Below are 25,626 nucleotides of genomic sequence, written 5' to 3' on the forward strand. Positions count from 1 at the left end.
GCGTGGATGCGAAGTGGGCAAGCAAAGAAGAGAACTTCAATAATAGAGGGATGGGGAACATTTGCATAGCGGCAATATATATAAATGGAATTCGGGCTTTCTTTTCCTTATTAAAATAATCCTTCAATGGGGAACATTTGCATAGCGGCATTAATATTAAATGGAATTCAGGCTTTCTTTCCCTGTTTAGAATAATCCTTCAATGGGGAACATTTGCATAGCGGCAATATAATAAATATTAAGTAAATTGAATTCGGGCTTTCTTTCCCTTTTAAAAAAAATCATTGAATTGGGAACATTTGCATAGCGGCAATAAATATTAAGTAAATGGATTTCGGGCTTTCTTTCCCTTTTTAAAATAATCGTTCAATGGGGAACATTTGCATGGCGACAATATATATGTACATGGAATTCGGGCTTTCTTTCCCTTTTTAAAATAATCCTTGAATGTGGAACATTTGCATAGCGGCAACAGGGGCGTCAATCCGTCTTGAAGTGTGGGGGGGGGGACACATAAATTTAACGGCGTGGGGTTCGGGTCCCGCTGTAGGGCCCCGGAATTCTTTTGAGCCCATAGATGCTCTCTAGTGCAATCTAGTGAATCTGAGGGGTGATGTTCCCCCCCTCTCAGATGTTGGAATTTAATGCCTATTTCAAGCTATGATGCACCTATTTTTGCTATCATGGTTGTTGTACCTAAAGAGCAACTCAATTGTAGCTTCGTTATATCAATATTGTTTCTGCATTCTAATGCTCAGACGGCGTTTCATCCCTATCATCACCAGACCTAAGACACAAGTTTTATGGGGCAAATCTGTCAGAATGGAACAGAACATCTGTACAATATGAGCAGCAGTATAGAACCTTTTGGGTTGACAGCATCTTCAAGTGCGGACCATGAACCAAGTTTCAGGGGGTAAACCTGTCGAAGAGTGAGCTCAAGAGTGCGAAACCTTTATGGCATGGGTCCGGGCCCGCTTATGGGCCCAGGAAAATGTTGCATTCTAGATGCTCTGTGGTGCAATCTTAGGCCAATAAGAGGCATACAGAACGGAACAGAACATCTGTAAAAATGTGAGCAGCAGTAGAACCTTTTTGGTTGACAGTATCTTCAAGTACGGATCTATGACCAAGTTTTAGGTGGAAATACTGTCACTGACATACAGAAACTGGAAATAATTAAAGTTAGAAGAAAATGTATACCAATATTTGTAAACAGTGAGTTAAGTTAATACACAGTTGAGTTATGATTATTCATTAGAGTTCATTAACTGCAAAGAAAGCTTATAAATTGACTTTTATGAAAACACACAAAACTTTTTTAACTTGTCCATAATGGAATGGATGAACAGTTCATGAACTTGGTTGTGATGAACATGTCATGAACTGTTTGGTGCATGGACTGATCATGAACATTCTTAAAAGTTCATCAAGTCATTAATTCCCTTTGGCTCAGTCAGTGCACAACTACGAGATAATGAAGCTGACACGCAGAATTTCTTTGCAAAATCGTGATCAGAATAGGCGCTCCCAGACCCTTTGAGAATTCATGAGAAAATCCGAGTGTTCATTAGCACGTCAGTAAATATTTGAACAACAACACTTAAAATGAAGGAGGGTTATCTTGAGATGTTTTTCTGAATGAAGGGTTGTCAAATTTGTTTAACCGTATGCACATTTTAAAGAAAAACCGTCGCATGCGCAAAGTGTGTTATGAATATAACTCCTTTTTGATGAACCCTTCACGTTTGCCGTGACCCTGACTGTTTCCCATTACGTTAGAGATTTTAATGCATATTTTTAGTATTTTGAAGAATTTTGCTGTTGTTAGGTTTTTAAATTTTTACTGTGGGAAATCCGGGAAACATATTTTTTCGGTGTCAAAAAAAGGGGCAAAATGTTACAATTTCGTAATTTTTTTTTAAGGAATTAATTATGACGTCAGGGTTACATGACATACGCGCGTTCTATTCCAGCAGCGCTAACGCGCTAAGGCGGGCGCTTTCTTTTGGTTCTATTGAGTATCGACGAACGGGCTACACATTCAAGGATTATTTTTAAAAAGGAAAGAAAGCCCGAATTCCATTTACTTAATATCTATTGCCGCTCATGGGCGTCAATCAGGGGGGGGGGGGACAGGGGGACATGTCCACCCCCCACCTTTTAGAGGGTGGGGGACACAATATCAAAATGTCCTCCCACCTTTTTGACCACCTTTATCATGAAGCCCAAGTTTTGCACTGTGTAAGACGAAACCCTGTGTCCCTATATGGGCATTAATCCTGTGGGCAAAGGATGACACAAAATCCCCTCTCTAAATTGTCCCTAGATTGCATCACAGAGCATCTAAAATGCAAAATTTCCCCGGGCCCTTAATTGGGCCCGCAACCCAAGCCGTAAAGGCTTCTCACACTCGTGCTCCATCGTTGACAGATTTGCACCTTCCCTTGTATCCGCGCGTTTCGCCGTGTCATGCCATGTGTTTAAAATAAATCCGTAATTCTCGTTAACGAGAATTGATTTTGTTATACTGTTTTCTAAAAAAGTTAAGCATTTCATGGAATAATATTTCAAAAGAAGTTTTCACCATATACCTTCTGTAAACCCTGTAAGTTATTTGTAAATCTGTGAACTTTTTTGTTGTTTTCTGTACCGAAAGGGTCCAATGGCTTTAATGTTCGGGGCCACAAATCTACATAGCATCTTTAATATGTTTATTCATTAGTCTTATAAGACTTGAAAAAGTCAAAGTCTACATACAGAGTTAGGCAATAGTTGCAATCAAAGGACAAGGACCAATTATTTAGTAATAAGAACACTTGATTGTTTGTCAGTAGAGCTGTTTACTTGTTGTATATGCAGCAACTGCTAAATACTTTACGCGCAAAATAAGGGGGCGGGCATGCACCTGTCCCAGTGTACCAAGCCCCCCCCCCCCCCCTTATTGAAGCTCTAAGTTGTGGAGTTTATTTTTTAAGTAAAATCAAACTCCTTAGTGCCTAAAAACAGAGAAGTATATTTATGGGATTATCATTTGAGGCATTGCACGGTGAGGTATGAGTACTAGAGAAGTAGACAGACTTTTCAAGCACTTCTAATCAAAACCTATCTTTTTAAACTTAATGTATGAAACATCAACGAGCTCAAGAAAACTTCACTGAAGTTCACCTCCCACAAATCAACATGGCCATGCTATAGAAAGACGAAAAAATGAAGTTTGCAAAATTGCGTGTACAGCTATTTTCATTTTTAAACTCCACCTCCATCTTTATGGTGGCTCTGAAGGGACGTGTATGGGTTCATAAATAAGGAGTGCGTTTTGGCGACCCCAACCAGAGCCCAACCAACTCAACAGTTAACTAAGGTTTTAAAACATAAGTTTCCAGGTTAAAAATACAATATTTGAAAATAAGCCCGACCCGAGAGGGCGCTGTTCGTGACTTCAATCGAGAGGCACGATGAATCGCATGCAGTGCCAACACAAGATAGTGACCCTTGGCGCAAGCTAAAAACATAGTTGAAACAATACCTGATTTTTTTCACGTTAGGGAAATGCTCCTTTGGGTTCGTTACGTCTTTCACAAGGTAATTTCTTCGACTTCCCCACTAGCTGGAAGCATTGTTGGGATCATGGCGTCATGTTTTAGAAAAGAACTTTTCTCTTCATGTCAAAATGTGTAGTGTATTCCGGATTCTCGAAGCACGACGGCTCAACTGGACATGACAGCGCTGGAAAAGACTTGCAAACTGACCCCATCTTTAGTTGTTTTGCTGCATCCAGCAGCAATACACCTCGTCGACATTGCCGGGAAAATGCACGAAGAAAAACCTTTTTCGAAACGTCAAACTCACGACTAGGACTTGAATTAGCCCTGGTGGTCATTGTTTTACAGCGACGTCCTGGATATCAGGGTACATTTCTGTTCTGGGGCGGAAATTTTTTAAAGCTTCATAACTCAAATCTTACCTGCAAGAAACCACTTACTTCAACAGATTCATATTCCATGGCAGCATATGCTTTTCTGTGGTGGGTTTTGATCGTCGTATTTCTTCACAAATCCGTCATTTTCATGAAATAATGCAGCTCACAACGTTAAGGAATTCCCATTTTTGTTCGTACTCTGTCTGCCGTGTGTACGCAAGACGCATCAAGACGCACGACGCGCAAATCTTGCGTTGCGTGTGCGTGTTAACGCTGTGAAGTCAAGATACGGTGACCAATAATTCATGCGTCTTGCATCTTGCGTCTTGCACGCGAATGTGTACGCGTACGCACGGCTGCTGACAACACTGTGAGAAAACGATCAAAACGGAATTTTTTTAACGTTGGGAGCTGCATTATTTCACTAAAATGACGGACTTGTGAAGAATGTATGACGACCAAAACCCACCGCAGAAAAATGTATGCCGCCATAGAATGTGAATCTGCTGAAATTAGTTGCTTGTTGCAGGTAAGATTTGAGTTATGAAGCTTTGAACATTTTCCGCCCCAGAAACGGGCCTCAATAGTTAGGACTCTGTTTCTGTGTATACAGAGAAAGAGTCCTATGTAGGGCTAATTATAGGGCTATAGACTCGAATGTGCTTGCACGTACGTGTGTGTCGATGTTCGATCGAGGCAAAGTCTGCCTCGATTGACGTCACAAAAGGGGTAGGCGGAGTCACCCCCACACAACTTTGTTTTATTTTTTTACATATAAATCGTTAAACACAATTACTAAAAAAATTATTTTATTGTTCAGAAACATTACTCTAATGTTTGAAGAAAACAAAAATTATATTTCCAGGTGACTTTATTGAGCTAAGGACTAAAGTTTAAGAGTCAATCAATAATTTCCCCTTGAATATTTTCGTGTATTTTTGAATACATTTTTTTCACTCTATGCTAATCGGAATTTATTTAGTGGGGCGGGATATCCCGATCTGATCTCTGGTCTCTGGGTCCATGACACCCAGGCGTATTATTTTCGCTGGCCCATGTGTCCTTTGTTGATTACAAAACAATAATGTAGGATTGTAGACAATTTGAAATTCTAATAACGTTGGCCTAACGACTCTTCGGCCTCTAGTGTATCTGGGCTGACTTGGTGACCCTTCAAAATTACAAAAACTGTAAGATTTTCCATGGAAGTGTCCCGTTTTTGCTGCAAAATTTATATTGAAATGGCATTGCCCTCTCAAAAAGATGTTGTTTTTTGTGTGTGTTTTTTGGTTATTTCTCCTCATTTTTGTATCCCTTGTGTGTGTAAAAGATTCATCGAATTCTGTAGTCGAGGAACTACGCCAAATGATTGTTTGTGTAGTTTTTATTCATCCAAGTCATATCGGGACATTTCTCTCTGAAGATTTGGGACTGGTGAATTTGATTGAGCATTCCGATTGAAACTAAACACTCTGTATTTGTAACTCAAAATTATTTTTAGCACAACTTCGGCTACTTAGTAACGAGCACCGGAAAGCTGTTGATAATTTAAAACATTCTGAGAAACGGCTCTCTCTTGCAGTAGCTTTTGAGAAAGAGGTGATTTCTCATCATACTAAAAAAAACTTCAACCAGCTGAAGCTTTTTATTAATATGCATCTATTACATTATTCTTTTGCAAATTCGATGACTAATCCCAGACGTGTTTTGTAGATTTGGCCATTCTGATCATCTCCTTTTCTTACCAGCTCCAAATTCCGGACGAGAAAAATAAGGAAATGAATAAAGACCACTTTCAAAGAATTTGACGGATGAAGAAAAGAAAAAAAACAAAAATGAAAAAACATGGCCGTCCCCGGGTGGGCTTGAACCACCAACCTTTCGGTTAACAGCCGAACGCGCTAACCGATTGCGCCACGGAGACAGGATACTCACAATCAGGAATCATAAAATATATACAAAATGTTTTAATAGTTGCTTATAACTGTTCATTTTCAAAATAATTTACAGTTTATAATTTTGCGGTAAACAACTCCAAATCAAAAGCTTTTGATTTTGGTATTTACTTAGAGTATATTTGTTTCCCCTAACTGGATTTAAGACAGTTAAATCGTCCACAAATCGTCTGCAGTTTCACAACGAGCAACAATATCACTGGTACGCTGAAAATATGCTGCATTAGCAATAGTATTAAGAGCACCAGTGAAATCACGCTGCTTCCAATGGTGTGTAGTGTGTGATAACGCGTCCCCTATGCTTTATGCACATGGCTCAGTGCTTTTTGTGGTAATAACGTTTGTTGCATGATGCACTATACAATGTACCATGCTAAAACGTGTAATGTACAATGTACAATGGAGATTTTTCGAAACTACCGATGTCTCTCGCGTCTTTACTACGTGGAATAATTCCTTCTCTACAAAACCCTATGGCTCCGGGGAACATGAAATCTGAATTTGTAGGACTCCAGCGAAACAAGATCATCAGTAAAGGTGCCTTGTCACGGAAGGCTCTGGCCAGGATCGGAGAAAACGTCAACGAATTGGCCTCATCCGTTAACATGGCGATGGAAGACCTTGGAGCACCGGGTAACGGCACCGTGGACTCCAGCCCAAAAGCCCCGCTAGTCTCGGGCGACGCTGAGCAACACAAACCCGGTGCGGTCACAAAGAACCCCGGACTAACTGTTGAACAAGACCCCGAGTTATTGGGCGACTGCAAACAAGTCGTAGAAACTCATGAGGTACAGCATTTGAAAGCATTGTCCATGCTTCATTTGGACGTCATTGAACAACAACAACAACAAATTCAGAGGCTTGAACGAGAACTGCAAAAGGGCCGGGCACAAAACGACACGGTAGGTTCGTTGTTCGGCCATGGCGCCGTTTGAGTCCGTCGCCCTGTTTTGTTTTGTCAAACGCGTACAAACACAACAAGGCTACCATGGTTGAAGTTGAAGCCTCCCTACGTAACCGGTCCGTCGTGTGGTCGTTTTATAACGAATCCTAAATCACTTTTGCATGCATTTTGAATGGGCCGTAAACTGCGCTGCTTTTTACATTTTTGTTGTTGTTGCAAATGGCATTATTTTCTAATTCAAATGAAAACTAACTCCTGAATTTAATACTAACAAAACTTATTGCAAACAGTAGCAGAGATATTTTTCATTTTTATAATTTGCTACTTTTTATAAAATTTGCTACTTTGACTTTTTAATTTTAGGGGAATCTGGCTGATTTATTTCTCCATATCTCATTGCATCCAAATAAAAACAATAACAATGATGCAATTAATTATAAAATGCATAGCCTAATTTGAATTTTTAGAATTTGAATTAGTTGATTTGAAATTAATGTGAAATCATATTGAAGAAATTGCATGTGCGCTGAGTGAAAGTTATGACATGGAGGAAGGAAAAACCTCCAGCGCACTCTCTTATTGCATGCTTGTGTAAAAAATGTACTTTTGTTTTTATTTTATTTTTATGTACTGTATTAGAGGTGTTAAACTAAATTTAATCTCAAAAATTGGCAAGTCTTTTGGAATGCTGAAGTTTGCTAATATGCATGATGCTGTAGCCCATACAGTTATATTTAGTTGTAAACTTCTGGTTTGACTGTATTTAGAAGACTTGATTTATGATAAAAAGGTGCCAAAGTTGGTAACGTTGGCTGCAAGTGTGAGCTAGGAATTACCACCCTGTATGTTTATCCTCAAAAAATCAATGTTATGTTGACTGTATTGCAATTGATTTTGAGTGTTGACAGTGTTGACTGGGCCTGGGGCCTAGTATTTTACAGAGTAGGAATTCCTTTAAGTTACTACTTGCAAACAATCAGAGATAACTATTTGAGCTTATTTAGTTTGTTCATTTTTGTTTCATGGCACATCTTATCAGATATCATACAGCAGGGACATTGGTTCAAAACGGGAACCTGTTTTGTTTATCTAAAATGATTTAGTTATCACTTGTATGTGTGCTATTAGTATTGAGTTAAGTTAGTGTTCAAACAACAGTTCTTTCAAATTATTACAATCAGCATACACACTGATTGATAGCTTGTTACCAAGGTTATAGTCAAGATTTCCAAGAAGTGTCTTGTGTATTGTACAAAATTATAAGAATTATCATCCATATTTAATTGTAACCATTGAAAAAAGGAGAAATCTTCACAATATCGCCCTCTGTAGTTAAACTGTGGCGGTTCTGTGACCTCCAAGCTAATGAATTATTCATATTTGACCTACTTAACTCAGTTTGTGAATAGCGCCCTCTATAGTTTTCAGGGGCCACTAAAACTAAAAATATTGTTTCTCATCAAAGAAAGCTACAGAGGGGCAGCTTTCAACAGAGCTGTTTATGTGTTGTTGATATTGAATTGGCATGATAATTTATATTTTGTACTCTTATGAAAACTTAAGAGGGGGAAACAAAGTTCAATATTTGATTTTTTTCAACAGTTGTTTGACTTTCTTTTTTTTTCAGTTAAAAGCTCGATTGGAGAGGATACAAAGGCGGACGGTCTTAGCGCAGAAACATCAAGATCCAATAGTTAATAATGTTCACGTATCGCCACCAGTATCATCCACAGATTCCAATAACACATGCAAGAGGTGGGTTTCAGTAAAAAATAATTCCCTTGTTTTTTTTATAACTTAGACTGGAGTAAGTAGCAGGAAACAAACACATTGCTTTAAAGTTTGCAATTTTTCCAACAGAAAGTTTCCTTCATCTATCTCTCCCATACAACAGTGTAAAATATTTTAAAGTTAAGTTTGCATAGCTTTGCATGTTTAAAAAAAAATTCTTCAAAAGACATGTTACGTTAGTCAGAAAGTCTGTGAACCAACAGACAAACTTTGCATAGAATTTTGCTTTTTTTTACAGAATTTATTACCAAGACAAATTAAAGGGGCATTTTCTCTTTGGTAAAGGGCATCCTAAGAGGAAATAGTTAATTTTTACTTAAGCATTTAAAGAGCACCAAGGCAATGACCAGGGGGCATGCAGGCAACCGCCTTTGTTGCCTCTGTGAGGTATTAGACATGAAACACACCACTTTTATTCAGTGATCCAATTATCCAACGCTTGACCAATAGGAAACAAGTTATCGAACACACCACCCCGGTTAAACGGCACCATACCGAGAGAGAATCCACACCCACCAAATCCCCAGCCCCAGCCCCGTCCCCAGTCAGTACGCCTACCAGCGCCCGCCGCAGGGGACCCAAACTCCAAACCAAAGACAAAACGAAGGAGGAACGCCCTCTGGAGGTGGGATCGAAGCTCAAAGATGTCAAGAAGAATGGCGAGATGGCGGAGAAGGAGAGGGGCGGAGTCAAAGGGGAGCAGTACTTAAAGACGGATGTAATCTACCCATGCCTGAGTGACCTGAGGGTGACTGACCCTGACCCAGCCCTACCTGCTGGAACAACAGTAGTTCAAGGTGAGTGAGTCGGTAGTGTAACTCTTTAAGTTGGTTGCTACGAGCTGGCCAATAAGGCAAAATAAAAAATAAAATTAGACACGGTTGACAAAGTAATGTGTACAAAAAAGGTAATTGTTTTAGGAAAAAATCGCACGGATGTTTGGTTGGATCCGTGCTGCACAGAATTGAAGCGAGCAGAACCATGGCACTGAACCCTGGTTCATAATATCAGCCATACGGCTTTAAAAAGATATGGAACAATGGCACTTGTTTTAGTGTTCAATTAAAAACTTTTGATTACATTAAATAATACATCTCTTTTCAATTTTTTTTGTAGTTCCGTCCTGGAGATTGAATCCCCTAAATATATCCACCAGTACAGACAATGTCGAGGTAAGTTATTAAATACTACCCATTTTTTATGCTAAAATGACAACTTAAAATGTGCAATACTACTAAATAGAATTTATGTGAATGAAAACATAATAGGCATCCCATTCTTCTTCCTTTTAAAGGCACTGGACACTATTTGAGTAATTAGCAATTAGTGTCCAGTGCCTTTAATGACGTATTTCCCACCTGTACCTGTACAGGATATCGAAGATGGAACTTTTGAGCGCAGGCACCAGAAGTACGAAGTGGCCGAGCAGAAGCGCAAGCGCTGGGACATCCAACGAGTACGGGAACTGAGGGAGCACGAACGGCTGGAGCAGAAGATGCTACGGCGAGAGTACGGCAACTGGGACGACATTCTGAAGACGTTCTATCCAGAGCCATCTGACGGTAAGGACCCAGCTTTCTCCAGAAGACGATCAGAGCATATGTATCGCAACGTGGAGTTGAAAAAAAACAGTTCTTTTCAGAACCAGCCCAACTCATTTAGAGATAGTCATTACATGGTGTTACCTCAATTATTTCCATATTGTATTTCCACCATGCAAAGTTTCAAATCCTACTTCAGGACTCAATTTCATACTCGCATTTATCTCTGAACTTCATGACAAATTTCCAGACAGCAATCAGAATGGATTTAGCAGACATGTGAAACTTCCTCTTTTCAGCTGCTTTCCTCTCTTTTGGTTTTGATTTTTCTCATTTTGTCTTCACTTTCTGTGTACAAAAGTATAGGAATATTATCTTATCCTCTTGTTTGCTTGCCCGATTTGCTCATATACCTGATTTAGGAAGTAACCATAATTCAAATAATTTACAAGAAAGAAACTGAAACAAGTATATTCTCTGGGGTTTTTCCCCTTTCTAAAACTAAATCTTCTTTGTCTTCTCTCCAATTGAGTTCTTGGCTATATTGCAGTGATTAAGTTTGGTTTTCTGAGAGTCCTTGGCTTCACATCCAGAATCAATAAATGAAACTGAAATAGATACATCAATAAAAACAATAATAATGACAAATTTTTATGCAGCGCATTTCCACAATAATCTTATCAATGCCCTTTACATTAGTGCCCTGGTCATAGGGCCGATAAACATCCCTTTAATCTTTCTCAGCTCCCTGAGGAGTATACAGCCCGAGCTGCCGTGGCACCCTGATGGCTTTTTCATACACAATATCAACCTGTACCCTTGCAGGTACCCATTTATACCCCTGGGTGGAGAGAAGCAATTATACCTTGCTCAAGGACACAAATGTTATGACCGGGATTCAAACCCTCACTCTGGTGACTTAAATTTAACGCTCTTAACTACTCGGCCATGACACGCTACAATGCATTCCAACCATTTAGGGATTGGATTTGGGAATAAACCCCTTTAAACCGTCCCTGATCGTTTCTCCTTTCTATATTTCATTCACAGCTTGTCAGCTCCAGGTCTCTGACACTGTACCCCTTGTGGCATTTGGCGTTCAAGTGCCTGTTGCTAAAGACTGGTAAGTGTTTTTTATTATTTCACTTTAAGTTGTGCATTTTACATTGTTTCACCTTGAGGTTAGAGAATTGTAATTTTCTTTCTAGAATCATGAGGACTCTATCTATTGGAAAATGAGTACATCACTTAGCTGGTTTGGTTGGCATGGTTGGCTAGGTCACCTCTCACCACTGTTGCCCTAGTTTGATTCTTGTCTAGGGCCATATTTGAGTGGATTTGTGTGTTGGTTTACTCCTGTGCCGCAGGGGTTTTTCTTTTGGCCTCAAACACTTTTGATATCTGGCTGTGCTTTGTGGTAATTAAATGGGTCAGTGTTGCTGGCTGATAGATTTGAAAATGTTTGTAATTTAAAGGGTCTGTTCTTAAAGGGTCTGGTTGTGTACAAAAAGTACCCAAACCTTTTAAACAGTTTTAACATTTACTTTAATTTTTTATTTTCTATTTGTTTGTTGCAGTGAATTTGAGCTTCCATGGTATGACGTCAGCGAAAGAGACAAAGAAGAAACAAGGAGGCAGACCAGGAGTAGGACCAATCGTAAATAAGCTTACATCAGCTTGTCAACCAACAGCCACAGTACACAGCGTGTGATTGGAGGATGAATCTTTAAACAACCACTGCAGCGTCCAATCAGCACAGGGTACTTCATGGATGATGTGAATTCACACAACTCCTACCAACTTCCTGTAACTTCAGGAATCAAAGCTAAGGTTTGGAGAATTGGCTGTGGGGACCTGGCTTTATAACGGTATCACAACAAGAATAAATGGCTTTAAAAGGGTTCAAAACCACTCACAGGAAGAAGTTTTAATGCGTTCTTTTTCAGTACTAAAAGTTAAATTGTTGTGATTGTACATTTAAAGCTAAATTAGTAGTCCCAGCCTATTTCTATACTATCCGCCCAGGTGATAGTTGAAAAGCAGGACAATTCTTTTCAGAACTTAGAAGTCTCATACAGCCACAACACAAGTCTTTTTACATGAAACCAGACATGATATTAAAAGGGTCATGAGTTCGAATCCCACCTGACATGCCTGAGTTATATGCCTGTGTTTTTTTCACAGAAATCTGGAAAGTACCGAGTATACACAGTGTTAAAGACATTGGTGTATGTGGGTAAATCTAAAATGAAATGAGCATGATACTCTTGTAACGTCCATTTCGTTTGTCTTCAGAGAATCTTTAAAAAAGTTCTTATAAAATAGCCTGAAAAGTCGATTTTACACAAATGGACTGGTAATGAGGTGTCTCAAGAGACTTCCATGGGCTCTGAAAATTGACTTTGAGGCCGATAACAAGATGTCTGCTTCTGTTGGGCAGACGAATCAAAATGATACATTCCAACATGGAGGCCTTTTTGGAAAGAGTTGTAAAAAGTGTTTAAAAAACTGTTTAAAGAAGTCACAATGTGTACATGTATAAACGTGTTAAAGTATCTATGTAAAATACAAAAACAATTTTTACTTTTCAGGCCTGATGCTTCAGTATTGAAAGGGCAGGGGCACCGAGGTGTTCTTTCCTGTGTAAATGTCACCTCTTTGTTTTGAGGAATTTGTACATCGTTATTGGAATAGTTCAAAGGGTCTATGTAACTTTTGTAGGACAAAAAAACACAATGTCCACAGATTTACACTAAACTTACACAGTTTGAAGATAATGATAGTAGAAAGCTTCCCTGAAAATATTACGTGCTGAGGTGCTGTAGTTTTTGGGAAATGAGTAAAACAATGTCATGAAAATAATTTTCGTCTCATGAGACGAACATTATTTTAATCATTTACAAACGTATTTCATTCATTCAGTCAATGCGGAGCATCGGATGATGGCCCTCCAAACACGTTGGTCCTCCATTGCTGTATGTAGCTCTTCCCGACGCAGTCCAGAGTCCCTGCACAAGGTGTCCACATAGGTGGTTTGTGGTCTGCCTCGGGAACAGTGACCTTGAGTAGGGGCCCAAAGCACAAGCTTGTTTACTGCCAGCTCTGCTCAGCATGTCTGAGACAGTGATCTGCATATTTAATGACATTATTTTACTAATTTCTACAGCTTTCAAACTACAGCACCTCAGTAAGTAATATTTGAAGGGAAGCTTTCCACTATCATTATCTTCAAACCCTGTAAGTTTAATGTAAATCTACGGAAATTTTGAAAATGTACCCAATCCTTTAAGGGGCACCAAGGCAATGACCTGGGCACGTGCCTCCAAGAAGCATCAGGCCTGACTTTACATAAGTGTATATATCTGTAGTTATGTACATTTATCAACATGTATAAAGAACAATCATAGTTGTCAATTATCACTGGGAACAGATCAAAGGTTTTTTGGGAATCAAGTTCCATGAATCCCAAATCGTCTTTTCTCTCCTCTTGTTATATAAGGTCGCTTGGACTCGCCAAATTACCTCTTTGTAAACAGGAATGCTGTTTAAAGTTGACATCTCAAACAAATGTAAAGTAGAAATGAGATTCAGGACTTCAGAATGTACTCTTTATTAGCAAAACCTTTTTGAGTGCTATTTAAAACAAGAGCCGAGCAGACTGTACCTTCCAAAACGTTTGTCTTCTCCCGAGTTTGGTTGAATACTTATTTCTGCTCAGCCAGACTGCACAAAGGCTGCAGCTAAAAAGTGGAGCAAGGCATTCCAAACATGTTTCAAAAATTGAAGTCAAAGTTGCAAACTGCTTACCAACCAAAAGGACCCATGGGTATAAATGCAACAGATAGTTTGTGGCCAGACATTTTGACCTTGGCAGAGTGTTTCTCGAAAGCGGAGAAAGACTCTGCCTCTGAGGAAGCCTTTGAGAAAAACTCTGCAAGGGTCGTAACGTCAGGCCATTATTAGTATTTGTTGACAAAGTCTAAAGAATTTAGCGTGGAGATTTCTAACGATGGAGGATTTTGGAAGGATGTGTTTGGGTCCAACTCAAGATAGATGGATTGCAATAGATGTCATTGGCCGTCATCTTTGATGAAATAAGAACGCGTGAAGAGATATCATTGACCGAGAGTTGTGCGTAGCGCGCACATGCGCACACTTTTCCATTGTTTTACAACAAAGATGGCGGTCAATGACACGTATTGCAATCTATTTATACCTTTTGGTTTAGGGCTTCGGGAGTTTGGATGCACATAAAAAAAAATCTTTTTAAAGTCAAGTTGTTTTCAAATTTGTCAAACTTGTTGTTAATGTTTCAAATGGGGGGGGGGACAACCCAATGTGGTGCAGCTCCCCTCTCACCCACAATTCAACCCTACCGACCTTTTTGATGTGCCTCAACTACAGAATCGACTAAAACTATCTTTTAAACCATTTAATACTTGGTTATGTATATGAAGAGAACGATATACTGCAGAACAACATTCAATGGTGTATTTTTAAAATAACGCAAACAGTTTAGGGGATTTTCAAACAAACTAACTTTTTCCCCACTCTTCGTTCAGATCAGCAGATTGCATTCAGCCATTTTTTTTTTTTTTTTTTTTTTTTTTTTTTTTTTTTTTTTTTTACAGTTTGTTTTTTTATGATAGAGGGAACATTCTAATGTCACTGCCACATTCTCGAACAATACAAACCCACAAAACAGTTTTTATTTTGACTATGGCCTTCAAGCATGGTGGATATTTGGTTAACAAGTACATGTACAATCCGATATTTTTTCATGTTTGTGGATGTACTCTTTGTTTTTGTGTATTTTTTTATCGTTGTACAAAAGATATTTTTTCCTGAAAGTCAGGTTCGTGTACTAATGTTTTCATAGAAATTATGATTTGATTGCTTGGAAAGCATTCATCCATGACTGCTCTATGGGGAAAGAGTTCTGATCTCAACCTTTTGTCCATGGTTTACATGTTCTTAACGCCTCAACCCCCCCCCCCTGTGTTAGCAGGGGTCAATGTCTGTACAAGGTTGGGTACAAGGTTGATGGAGACTGTCAACCTTTTATCACAGGGTTGGGACAAACCCTTACCAGAAATGTTAACCTTTTTTGTGATTTGTAATCATGTAAATAACACAAATTAAAAAACATTAAAATCCTATGACTTAGACAAGACTTTGTGAAGTTTTGTGTAAAGTCATGCTGTTGATAATAAAAACTTCAATGAAGAAAAGAAGATATTGTTTTTACACTTTTGTGTCCTTTTTGTACCGAGTGCTACAGAGCAGTGGTGTTGTAGTCGAGACCTGAAGGTCCGAGGGGGCGAACGGTCTTGAGAAGAGTATGAACAACATTAGTCAACCCTTTCATTACTGAACTGTTTGGACAGAAACATTGAAACCCACCCTTGTTTCCGCACGCTTCCTCGTGTCATGACATGTGTTCAAAATAAATTTGTTATTCTCGCTATCGAGAATTGATATTGTTTTAATGTTTTCTCAAAAAGTAAAGCATTTTGGGGAATAACCATTACCTTCTGTTAACCCTGTAAGTTATTTGTAAATCTGTGAACTTTTTTATTTATTGTACCGAAAGTGTTCTCGCACTAGCAAACGTCCATTGCCAAATTCAGTGGGTTTAAGTGAAAAATCTTAAACATTAAACTCCAAAAAGAACATGACAATAAAAGCACTTCCAGAAACAAAACCTTTGAAATAACAAAACACTTGATGCAGTTTTTTTTTCATAGACATAATACATGTAGAATTTTATTTCAAAAATTATTCTTAAAATGGACATTCATCTTTCTGTTATATGCATACAAATTTTACACCCATGCATGTACATGTTTAGGGAAGGAAAGTGAGGAATTACATGATAACAAAAAAGTTTTGCGGGTACGCATTTTAAAATCAAGACATTTACTTGTTGGCTGTCCAAACTGGATAATGGAAAGAAAAAAAATGATGTGACATCAGGCGAGCAACTTTAGTTAGTCAAATAAAAAATGGAAACTTTCACTACAGTAGTTCAATAGAACAGCCGAGATAACATCAATGAAGAAATCAGCTAAAAAGTTGCATGTCTTGGCTAAGATTCACAAAGCTTCATCTTAAGATGAGTTGTCCGTATCACCATAGTGATTTGTATTGTGACATTGTACCTTGCTTAGTAATTAAGGTCAATTTCATACACAGTTAAGTTCAATCTTTCCACTTGGTGAAATCATTCTATGGTAAACTTGTAACCCATAAATGTTTCTATACAAAAAAGACTCAATATGTGTACTCAAAATTTAGAAAAATTCCCTAAAACTTGGTTACATGTGTTCTTTTAATCTTTAGAACAGTTGCTTGTAGGCGAATTGGCAAACTCAGAGAAAAATTTGTATCAAAAATGAGAGCATTTGAAGTGAAAAAGTTATCTGAATATTGCAAATTTGTCTTTATTCATTTGATTTGTATGAAGATGCAGCCATTTTACTTTTCCTTCAATACTGTACATTCATTGTACACTAAAATGAGGCTCAAAGGTAATTTAGCATAGCCCCTTTTTGAAAATTCAGATGCATTTGTATTCGTGCAGACTGGGTACTTAGTAAAGACGACAACAGCCTGATAATGGTCAACAAACAGGTAAAGCTTGCACAGCTACAAGCAACTCGCAGTATTTTTGATCGCTTGAGGGAAGTGTATGACCAAAATCAATCGACTTCTAAACAAACTTGTTTGATCCATTGTTGTATTAGCATTACTTATTTGGCCATTGATACATGAAAACAACATAAAGGCCATCAACAATCGCGACACTAGGAATATGGCTACGGACAGCGCCCTCAAGCGGTCAAAAATTTGATTATGTCCTGTACATTTCATTAATAATAAACTAGCACTAAATCTGTACATTACATTTGCATTCTTAAAAACCCCATACATGTAACTGCCACAAATAAACATGTTGTTAGAAGGATGTCCTTGCTTCAAATTGACAGGAAAAATTCATCCAACATTATTCATTTCAATGCAGCACATTTTTTAATTTCCCCAACCCCGACCATTCCCAACCCACCCAGGAGACTGGAGACAAAAAACACTTTATGGTTTTAGTGAAATAACGTGGTACCACAAACAGCAAAAATTAGAAAGATGAAACACAATCAGTTCTGGTAAATAAACACAAAGGAGGGAAGATACAATCCGCTTTTGCAATGATTTGTTCATCCGTCATTCAACATTTAATGGTAGGATAACACTTTGGTAAGAAAATGAGTTTTATTCAATGCAAAAGATGGAAATGTAAGAAACATCTTACCAAATTATTGCGGCCGAAGTATTATATCAATAAAAGCATGTCGCGTATGAATCTCCAAAAATCGACTGCAGTTTACGATAAGTATTGTACCTTCCCATTGAAAGATAATTTGTTTACATCAAAATAAAACACTCTTAGATGACAATGCTACTTCTTAAAATAGTAAGACAAATTATTTATTACGGATGAAGTAATAGAACCTGGAGAATGCTGAAGTCAATCGTCGTCTACATGTTTATCCTGCCGTGTCAGTCGTGGACAGTGTAATATAATAGACCCCTTGTTAATGCGCAATTTCACAAAACTCTTCCTAACTAAGGATTAATCTTGTCACTTAGGACAAGTCCCAACCCTGCACTGTAGCATGCAGACCTTAAGATAAATCCCAAGTTAGGACGAGTTACTCGTTCTGACTCGAGATAAGACGAATCCTAACTCTTTGTGAAATCGACGGCAGGGTATGTAAGCAACGACAGATACCGGCCTTGAGATGCTGGCAGTTTCATGCCAGATGTACCTTATACCTCCTATTAAGCTTGGGCGATACCAAGATATTATCGAATATCGCGATACTAATTTGGAAACGATTTTGATATCGGATCGATTTGGTTTTAATCGAAATATCGATATATCGCGATATATCGCGATGTCGATTAAGTATCGCAATATCGCAATGTATTTCTTAGCTGAGACATCTTGCACCCCATATGTTTGGAGTAAAACCAGCAGAATAGGTCATTAGAACACCTCTCTTATGCTATAACTGTCTCTTCTACTACTTTCACTGGGAGTTTGAAGACTGATGATGTCAAATTTAATTAATCGCGATTATATCAAATATCGCAATATATTGTCGATGATATATCGTGATTAAAATAAATCGATATCATCCAAGCTTACCTCCTATGCTATCCTACTGTGTGCCTACAAACACACACACACACACAAGAGTTTGTATATGCCTGCAATCGTGGACCTCCTTTTGTCCCTCTTTTGTTAATACCGCTGTTTTTTGCAACATCTCCAATTGGTTTTGTACACACTTTCCAACCGTGGACCCTATTGTTCTCTTTTGTTATAGGTTCCTTCTCCAAACCTTCACTTGATTATGTTACATTATAAAAGCCAACTCATACTTCATACAAATTCTCCAACTTGACGTTGAAAAACGAGCTCCAAGCACACGATTCGCTCCGCAGTACGTTCGAATCGTGTGCCGAAAAATCTTAGGATTTCAAACTTTTACTTTGTGTTTGCATGAAGTATGAATAAAAAAAACTACAGCAAGGAAAAAAAAATTCAAAAATTAAATAGTACCAGTTATCAATTGTGGTATGGTCGGTATCCCCCTGTCTGCGCCGTGACTACTTCGATGATGTCGTCTGGTTCCATCTCAAGCTGAAATACATCAACATAGTCAAAATGATAAAGAACCTGACAATTGGCCACGTCAATAAGAAGTACAGTTAAATGGGCCTAATTGGCTTTGGAAATTATAATCCTCAATCTTTTTTTTTTTCTCAACAGTGGGAAAACTTTCAAGGGTAGTATAGGCACAATAATGAAAAGGTCAAATAAATAATTGTGTAGCTTTTGAGAAATGAGTAACCGAGAGTCAATTAAATCATAACCAGTGATCAATTTTAAGGAGATTTTTTCAAATTTTCTTGTGACTCGGTCGATTGACAAGAAAATTTTACAAGCTTGTTATTTCATGTACAGGGTACAAATCAACACTGGACCGCAGCGCCAAGGCCAGTGATCTGACCTTGGGCCAGCAACCTCAAGACCGGAAAAACCAAATAGTCCCATGTTTTTCAAGTGAATAATAATAGGCTAAAGCTCTGTTCGTACTTCCTGCGAATGCGAATTAGACGTGAACTTGACGTCACAACTCTCCTATCGCAGCGTTATTCGCAAGTGAGTTGAGCACAGTTGAACTGCTGTGAATTATTCATTGCAAATTTGTGTCATCGTCATTCGCTTCGTACTCGCATTCACAGGATTTATGAACCGAGCTTAACTCAACTCATTATGTAATATCTTTTTTGAAAAACTCCAGTTGAGAGATATTTCTCTTGGGGATTAATGTTCAATGAGCTGTTATAGTGAAACCCTGATCCTTTATTTGGTGATCAATTGAGGATGTAAGCAACACTTTAACCCCCCCCCCCCCCCTTCCCCTTAAAGGCAGTGGACACTATTGGAAGTTACTCAAAATAATTATTATCATGAAACCTTACTTGATTACGAGTAATGGGGAGAGGTTGATAGTATAAACGGCTCCCTCTAAAGTAATGTAGTTTTCGAGAACAAAGTAATTTTCCACAATTTGATTTTGAGACCTCAGATTTAGAATTTGAGGTCTCGAAATCAAGCATCTGAAAGCACACAACTTCGTGTGACAAGGGGTTTTTTTTCTTTCGTTTTTATCTCGCAACTTTGACAACCAAATGAGCTCAAATTTTCACAGGTTTGTTATTTTATGTATATGTTGAGATACACAAACTGTGAAGAGTAGGCTTCGACAATTACCAATAGTGTCCACTAAAAGGCTTTGGGTACTTTGAGTACACGCAACACATTGTCCACAGATTTACATTAAACTTACATGGTTTGGATACATTGATGGTAGAAAGTTTTTAAAAAGAGTGCAACTTTCTAATTGCAAAATTACATTGAGAAAATGGTCAATCACACATAACTTTTGTAGTGTTTTCAGTTTTCTTTGGCACTGTTTTGAAAAGAAAACGAGGAAATCAGCTTAAAAGTTGCATGCCTGGAGCAATTAGAAAAAACAATTGCTTGAAAAATACCAATACTTGTAAATACATTATACATGATAAAATAAAAACTATTTTTGTGACATACATGATAAAATAAAAACTATTTTTGTGACATTGTTTTACTAATTTTCTCAAATACTACAGCATCTCAGTAAGTAATAATTTAAGGGAAGCTTTCTACCATCATCACCTTTAAACCGTGCAAGTTTAAAGGCAGTGGACACCATTGGTAATTAGTCAAAATAATTATTAGCATAAAACCTGACTTTGTAACGAGTAATGTGGAGAGGTTGATAGTATAAAACATTGAGAGAAACGGCTCCCTCTGAAGTGACATAGTTTTCGAGAAAGAAGTAATTTTCAACGAATTTGATTTCGAGACCTCAAGTTTAGTATTTGAGGTCTCGAAATCAAGCATCTAAAAGCACACAACTTCGTGTGAGAAGGGTGTTTTTTCTTTCATCATTATCTCGGAACTCCAATGACCAATCGAGCTCAAGTATTTACAGGTTTGTTATTTTATGCATATGTTGATATACACCAAGTGAGAAGACTGGTCTTTGACAATTACCAATAGTGTGCACTGTCTTTAATGTAAATCTGTGGACATTGTATTGTGTCAACCAGACAAAGATGAACTAAACTTACCTCTTTCGGTGTTGTGTCATCATTTACCGTCTCACCATCGAAGAGAAACCTAACTGTAGATGGGGGTTTTGTCTGTCAAAACAAATCAAGAATATTTCATAAATCACTTTACGAAGTAAAGTTTCTGAAAAATCAGGGCTAGAATGTTACAGTGGACCACCTACCCAAGACCAGGGGTTTAGGGCCAGAAATTTATGACTGAACAAGTCCAGCGGGTCTTGTCTCATTTAAATAACAAGGAATTGATGGTTCAAACAGTAGGAGGGTTAACTGTGTACTGTGTATTTACAACATGATATCATATTATAGGCTGGCATAGTACATCATTCAAAACCACATTGGATTATATTGAATGCAGGCTTGATACTTCACGCAAGCAATGAAGGCGATTGCCGCGATGCCCCCTGGTCATTGCCCTGGTGCCCTTGAGATGCTCTAGTACAAATTTGCAATTTCATCATAGGGTGCCCTTTACCAAGACGAAAATGCCTTGGTGCCCTTGCCCTTTCAAAAACGAAGCATACAGCCCTGTGAATGATTAACTGTATACTGAGTATTTTTTCATTCACCATTAGGCCCCTATATTGATCAAAATGGTTTTTCCACATTCATTGATGCAGGAGAGAAATACTAAATACGAGGAAATCAGCTGAAAAGTCACAAAATGAAGTTACTCACGCTTTTTTCACAGTACTTTTCCTTGATTTTTCTCATCGCCGTGTTCAGCTTTACTTTAAAAATGACTTCCATACCCAGCTAAAAAAAAAGGGACAACAAAATCAAACGTCACATTTCAAGACAATCACTACACATTTTACACGTATTGACTGGTACCCCCATCTTTACTCGTCTCATTAAGCGCACTGGGCACTTATATTGGTATTTACTCAAACTAGGCCCTATTTGTAAGCATAAAACCTAACTTGGTAACAATCAATGGAATGCTGTTGAAAGTATAAAACATTGTAAGAAACAGCTCCCTTTGGAGTATCATAGTTTTTGAGAAAGAGGTAATTTATCACCTTAATATTTTAAAAAGGAGAGAATAATTGTCTTTTACAATTACCAATATTTTCCAGTGCCTTTAAAGATTTTCCAATTGAAAAACCAAGTTGCCAAATGAAAACGGCCCAGGCCTATGGGTGCATATGACTCTTGTACACATATTTAACGGTTGAATTATGTTCAAACGTTCTGTTAAAGTGCATTTAAAAATTGTTGTCGTGAGTTGTCGTGAGGGGTCGTGAGTTGTCAGTATTTAGTGCGACCGGGTGTGTGTTTTTTTTTCTTTTTTACTTACTTCATCTCTGACTTTTATCCTGATTGATTCTGACGTTGAGCTGGTTCCCTTAGAGTGCTCACCATCATTGGTACCCAGCTTGTTATCGTGACCACCCTGCAAATCAATACGATAGTTATACACAAAAGCAAGCAGAATAGAACTAATTTATAAACTAAACTGTCGTAAGTCATTAAAGGCACTGGACATGTTGGTGATTGTCAAAGAAAGAGACCATGATTTGGTGTATCCCATTCCCAACATGCATATTTTATTAAAATAACAAATCCGTGAAAGTTTGGACTCAATTGGTCATCGAAGTTGCAAGAGAGTATTGAAGAAGAAAAAAACACAAATTTGTGTGTGTGAAGTGTCTGCGTCCTGTCCAGTTATTATTATTGCTGAAGTGTTCCACATTATTGACACATAGAGGCACGTTAACATAACTAGTTACAGACACCCCGGTTCACACCTCCCATAATGTGATAAGATTAAGAATAATTTGTAACAGTTGAAAACTTGAAAGTTGAACTGTGCTCAACTCCTGTCAGACATTCCCTGGTTGGGCAAACTGCCCTGCCCAGAGTCTGTTAGTGTTGTTACTGCTAGTGTTGTGATGATGTCTCAACAAGGACGTCATTCGTCAACATTTTCCTCACACTCTCGGGAGGAAGTTAAAACTGGGCTTTTACTATTTAGACTTGGGTACGAAGTGACCGACAATTCAATCAGGTCAGTGTGCTGCGAATACACTGCCCAGCCAAGTTGTGCCCAGCCTGCACAGCACACCTCTTGCTTGGCCTTGCCTTTACCGTACCAATTACACCATTAGTTGCGATAATCGTAACCCTCCATCCTCCCGACGGTCGGAGACCGGAGGGTTACGACACAAGACTGATATTATCGGTGTAACTAGCAGTTTTGACTAGTTTTTGCCAGACTCGTGATCAGATTCGTCCTTTTTTTCCACTTTCCAAAATCATGACAGACATTCTAAACACATGGAGTTGATCTTTATTGTTTGACAACGTCATCTGGAACCCTTAAAACAACATCATGAAAATATTTGGCAGAAAAAACGACAAAAACTTACCAAAAGACTGACCGAATATATCCATAATCCATAGCGGGGCCAACTAGTGATTTTGAACGTCGCACTTGCTTGGCAACATCCAATCAGCGTGACCCAACCAGCACACGGTACTTACGAGCTGTATAGTTTGTGCACGCACGATGTTCATTACAGTACATGTACATGTACATGCCTGCATGCTGCGCACTTGGTGCGGGGGATCGGTGCTTACACACACAGGCGGTGAGTTTGCAAGCTGGAATGGCCGATACGCATACGACAGAGCCATGGCTCGTCCAGATGGTGTTTGGTTGGGTCACGCTGATTGGTTGTTGCCAAGCAAGTGCGACGTTCAAAATCACTAGTTGGCCCCGCTATGGATTATGGATATATTCGGTCAGTCTTTTGGTAAGTTTTTGTCGTTTTTTCTGCCAAATATTTTCATGATGTTGTTTTAAGGGTTCCAGATGACGTTGTCATACAATGAAGATCAACTCCATGTGTTTAGAATGTCTGTCATGATTTTGGAAAGTGGAAAAAAAGGACGAATCTGATCACGAGTCTGGCAAAAACTGGTCAAAACTGCTAGTTACACCGATAATATCAGTCTTGTGTCGTAACCCTCCGGTCTCCGACCGTCGGGAGGATGGAGGGTTACGATTATCGCAACTAGTATTACACCATATGTACGTGTTCGTTGTTTAATTTAGGCTAATTTAAAAAAAATTATTCTAAATCTAACTTGTTTACTTTTATTTACACTGTGACTGTTAGTTAGTGTTATTTTTAAGATAAATAAGATATTCGAAAAAGAGAACAACTTATTTTTTTTAAAAACAAGTCAAGAAATATTATGAGATATGGGAAAGCAAACGCAGTTACTTTTTTTCACGAAACAGATGCAGTGGTTTCCGCACTGATGATGCAATGGCAAAAGAAACTGAAAATGCTTCCCTTTTTATCAACAATTGAGGGAGAAAATTCTTCGAATCTAAACATAAACAATCATAGTAAGCCTCGTTTATATATAGCATAAGAAAAATGTACAAGAACATAATCACTGAAAAATAGAAAAGTACCGTACCTGTTCTGACATTTTGTTTGACTTGTGTAGTTGTTTTTCTGTGCTACATGTGGATTGTACACAAAACATGCAACGAGCTCAGTCAATCTCACACATATCGCACACACAGTACACACACAGAGCAGTTTCCGAAACAAAATGATGCGCTTTTAACTGGTTCCCGACCGCTTCACGCACGAAGGTCAAAAGGATACAAACCACTCATTCTCAGAAACGCGGGAACCTCTGTGAACGGTTATTCGTTTCCTACGATCACTTCGGGTCCCCCACATGTGGTAGGAACTAAATAATAATTGCTTGGGTTCTTTGTCTGCGACACAGGAAAACAAACAGAGGATATAGAGGGGGCTATGCAACAGCAGCAGGCCGCGGCAAGTCAAACGAACATTGTTGTGTCCAAGTTGTTGATGCTTTTGTATTACAAATTAACACAAATATAACAAATTAAGAATTTCATTTTTTTTTTTTGCGACAATGCTTTTTTCTAGTTGTTGTAATTACTGGAAGAATATTGATGTCCTTTTTTTTTTTGCTCATCACTCTTTGGTGTCTAACCATCTAACCAAGCATCCCAGAGGATAAGAGATTGCCTCTGCTCTTGGCCTCTTCGGCCCTTGCCCATGCAGCGCAACTTGTATCGCCCTCCAAAACTATCCGTTTGCAATGACAACACACAATCTCAAAAATGCATCCGGGAACATCTTTCTTTTCACAACCTCTCCACACTTATATTTTTATTTAAAAAAAATATTGTATTCGAATTCCCCTTTGGATTGAGGTGCTCCCCCCCCCCCCCTTGGTTTCCATTAAACATGGAAAAGTGTATTTTCTCTCTCCACCAGCCCAAAATGACCACACTGCTGTCCTCGGCCCGGTGATACAAGCAGCAATCCACATAATTTGTATACAGTTAAAGGCAGAGGACAGTCCGACACTTTGGTAATTACTCAAAATAATTATTAGCATAAAACCTTACTTGGTGAAGAGTAATGTGGAGAGGTTGATAGTATCATGAGTAAGGAAAAACATTGTGAGAAACGGCTCCCTCTGAAGTGACATAGTTTTTGAGAAAGAAGTAATTTTCCACGAATTTGATTTCGAGACCTCAGATTTAGAACTTGAGGTCTCGAAATCACCATGATCACACTCTGATGATGAGCTAAAGTGGGCAACCCCAACCCGAACTATAGTCCCAAACGCTGTCAAGTTTAAAGCAGTAACTGAATAAATATAAGCTGTTCTGCCATTTAAAAAAATATGGGACGAAAGTGAAAAACGACGCAAAATTCGGACTAATAGCACGCACTACAAGACATTATGGAGACACCCGGGTGT

General features: G+C 38.4%; 2 protein-coding genes and 1 non-coding gene across 4 annotated transcripts; 1 reads left to right on the top strand and 2 right to left on the bottom strand.

The window, feature by feature from the left end:
- Positions 1 to 5,772: 5,772 nt before the first annotated feature.
- Trnan-guu lies at positions 5,773 to 5,846 on the bottom strand. Its single transcript has one exon. It is a non-coding gene; the product is annotated as a tRNA-Asn (tRNA).
- A 381-nt stretch (positions 5,847 to 6,227) lies between these two features.
- On the top strand, positions 6,228 to 12,878 carry LOC117299798 (male-specific lethal 1 homolog). Of its 2 annotated transcripts, none has more exons than XM_033783321.1 (7): positions 6,228 to 6,665; positions 8,409 to 8,536; positions 9,023 to 9,369; positions 9,689 to 9,744; positions 9,945 to 10,134; positions 11,164 to 11,236; positions 11,691 to 12,878. In XM_033783321.1, the coding sequence occupies exons 1-7, from the start codon at positions 6,270 to 6,272 to the stop codon at positions 11,776 to 11,778; spliced, it is 1,278 nt and encodes a 425-aa protein (XP_033639212.1). In that variant the 5' UTR covers positions 6,228 to 6,269; the 3' UTR covers positions 11,779 to 12,878. The 2 variants fall into 2 exon arrangements, with proteins under 2 accessions (XP_033639212.1, XP_033639211.1); XM_033783320.1 differs by having other exon boundaries at positions 6,230 to 6,779.
- A 5,355-nt stretch (positions 12,879 to 18,233) lies between these two features.
- On the bottom strand, positions 18,234 to 24,432 carry LOC117300137 (small ubiquitin-related modifier-like). Its single transcript, XM_033783849.1, has 5 exons — positions 24,292 to 24,432; positions 22,157 to 22,252; positions 21,535 to 21,612; positions 20,857 to 20,928; positions 18,234 to 18,820 (listed from the first exon to the last, which is right to left on the bottom strand). Exons 1-5 carry the CDS (start codon positions 24,358 to 24,360, stop codon positions 18,746 to 18,748), a joined length of 390 nt encoding a protein of 129 aa, XP_033639740.1. The 5' UTR covers positions 24,361 to 24,432; the 3' UTR covers positions 18,234 to 18,745.
- Between the last annotated feature and the right edge of the window lie 1,194 nt (positions 24,433 to 25,626).

The sequence above is a fragment of the Asterias rubens genome, chromosome 15 (assembly GCF_902459465.1).
Source record: "Asterias rubens chromosome 15, eAstRub1.3, whole genome shotgun sequence".
NCBI lineage: Eukaryota > Metazoa > Echinodermata > Asteroidea > Forcipulatida > Asteriidae > Asterias > Asterias rubens.

Excerpts from the sequence above, each read along its gene's own strand:
- LOC117299798 (XM_033783320.1), top strand. The coding sequence starts at position 6,270 with ATGTACAATGGAGATTTTTCGAAACTACCGATGTCTCTCGCGTCTTTA. Across the intron at positions 8,537-9,022 it reads TCCAATAACACATGCAAGAG|GAAACAAGTTATCGAACACA; the intron begins GTGGGTTTCAGT and ends CTTGACCAATAG. Across the intron at positions 9,370-9,688 it reads TGGAACAACAGTAGTTCAAG|TTCCGTCCTGGAGATTGAAT; the intron begins GTGAGTGAGTCG and ends TTTTTTTTGTAG.
- LOC117300137 (XM_033783849.1), bottom strand. The coding sequence starts at position 24,360 with ATGTTTTGTGTACAATCCACATGTAGCACAGAAAAACAACTACACAAG. Across the intron at positions 22,253-24,291 it reads CAAACAAAATGTCAGAACAG|GGTGGTCACGATAACAAGCT; the intron begins GTACGGTACTTT and ends ATTGATTTGCAG. Across the intron at positions 18,821-20,856 it reads ATGACACAACACCGAAAGAG|CTTGAGATGGAACCAGACGA; the intron begins GTAAGTTTAGTT and ends GATGTATTTCAG.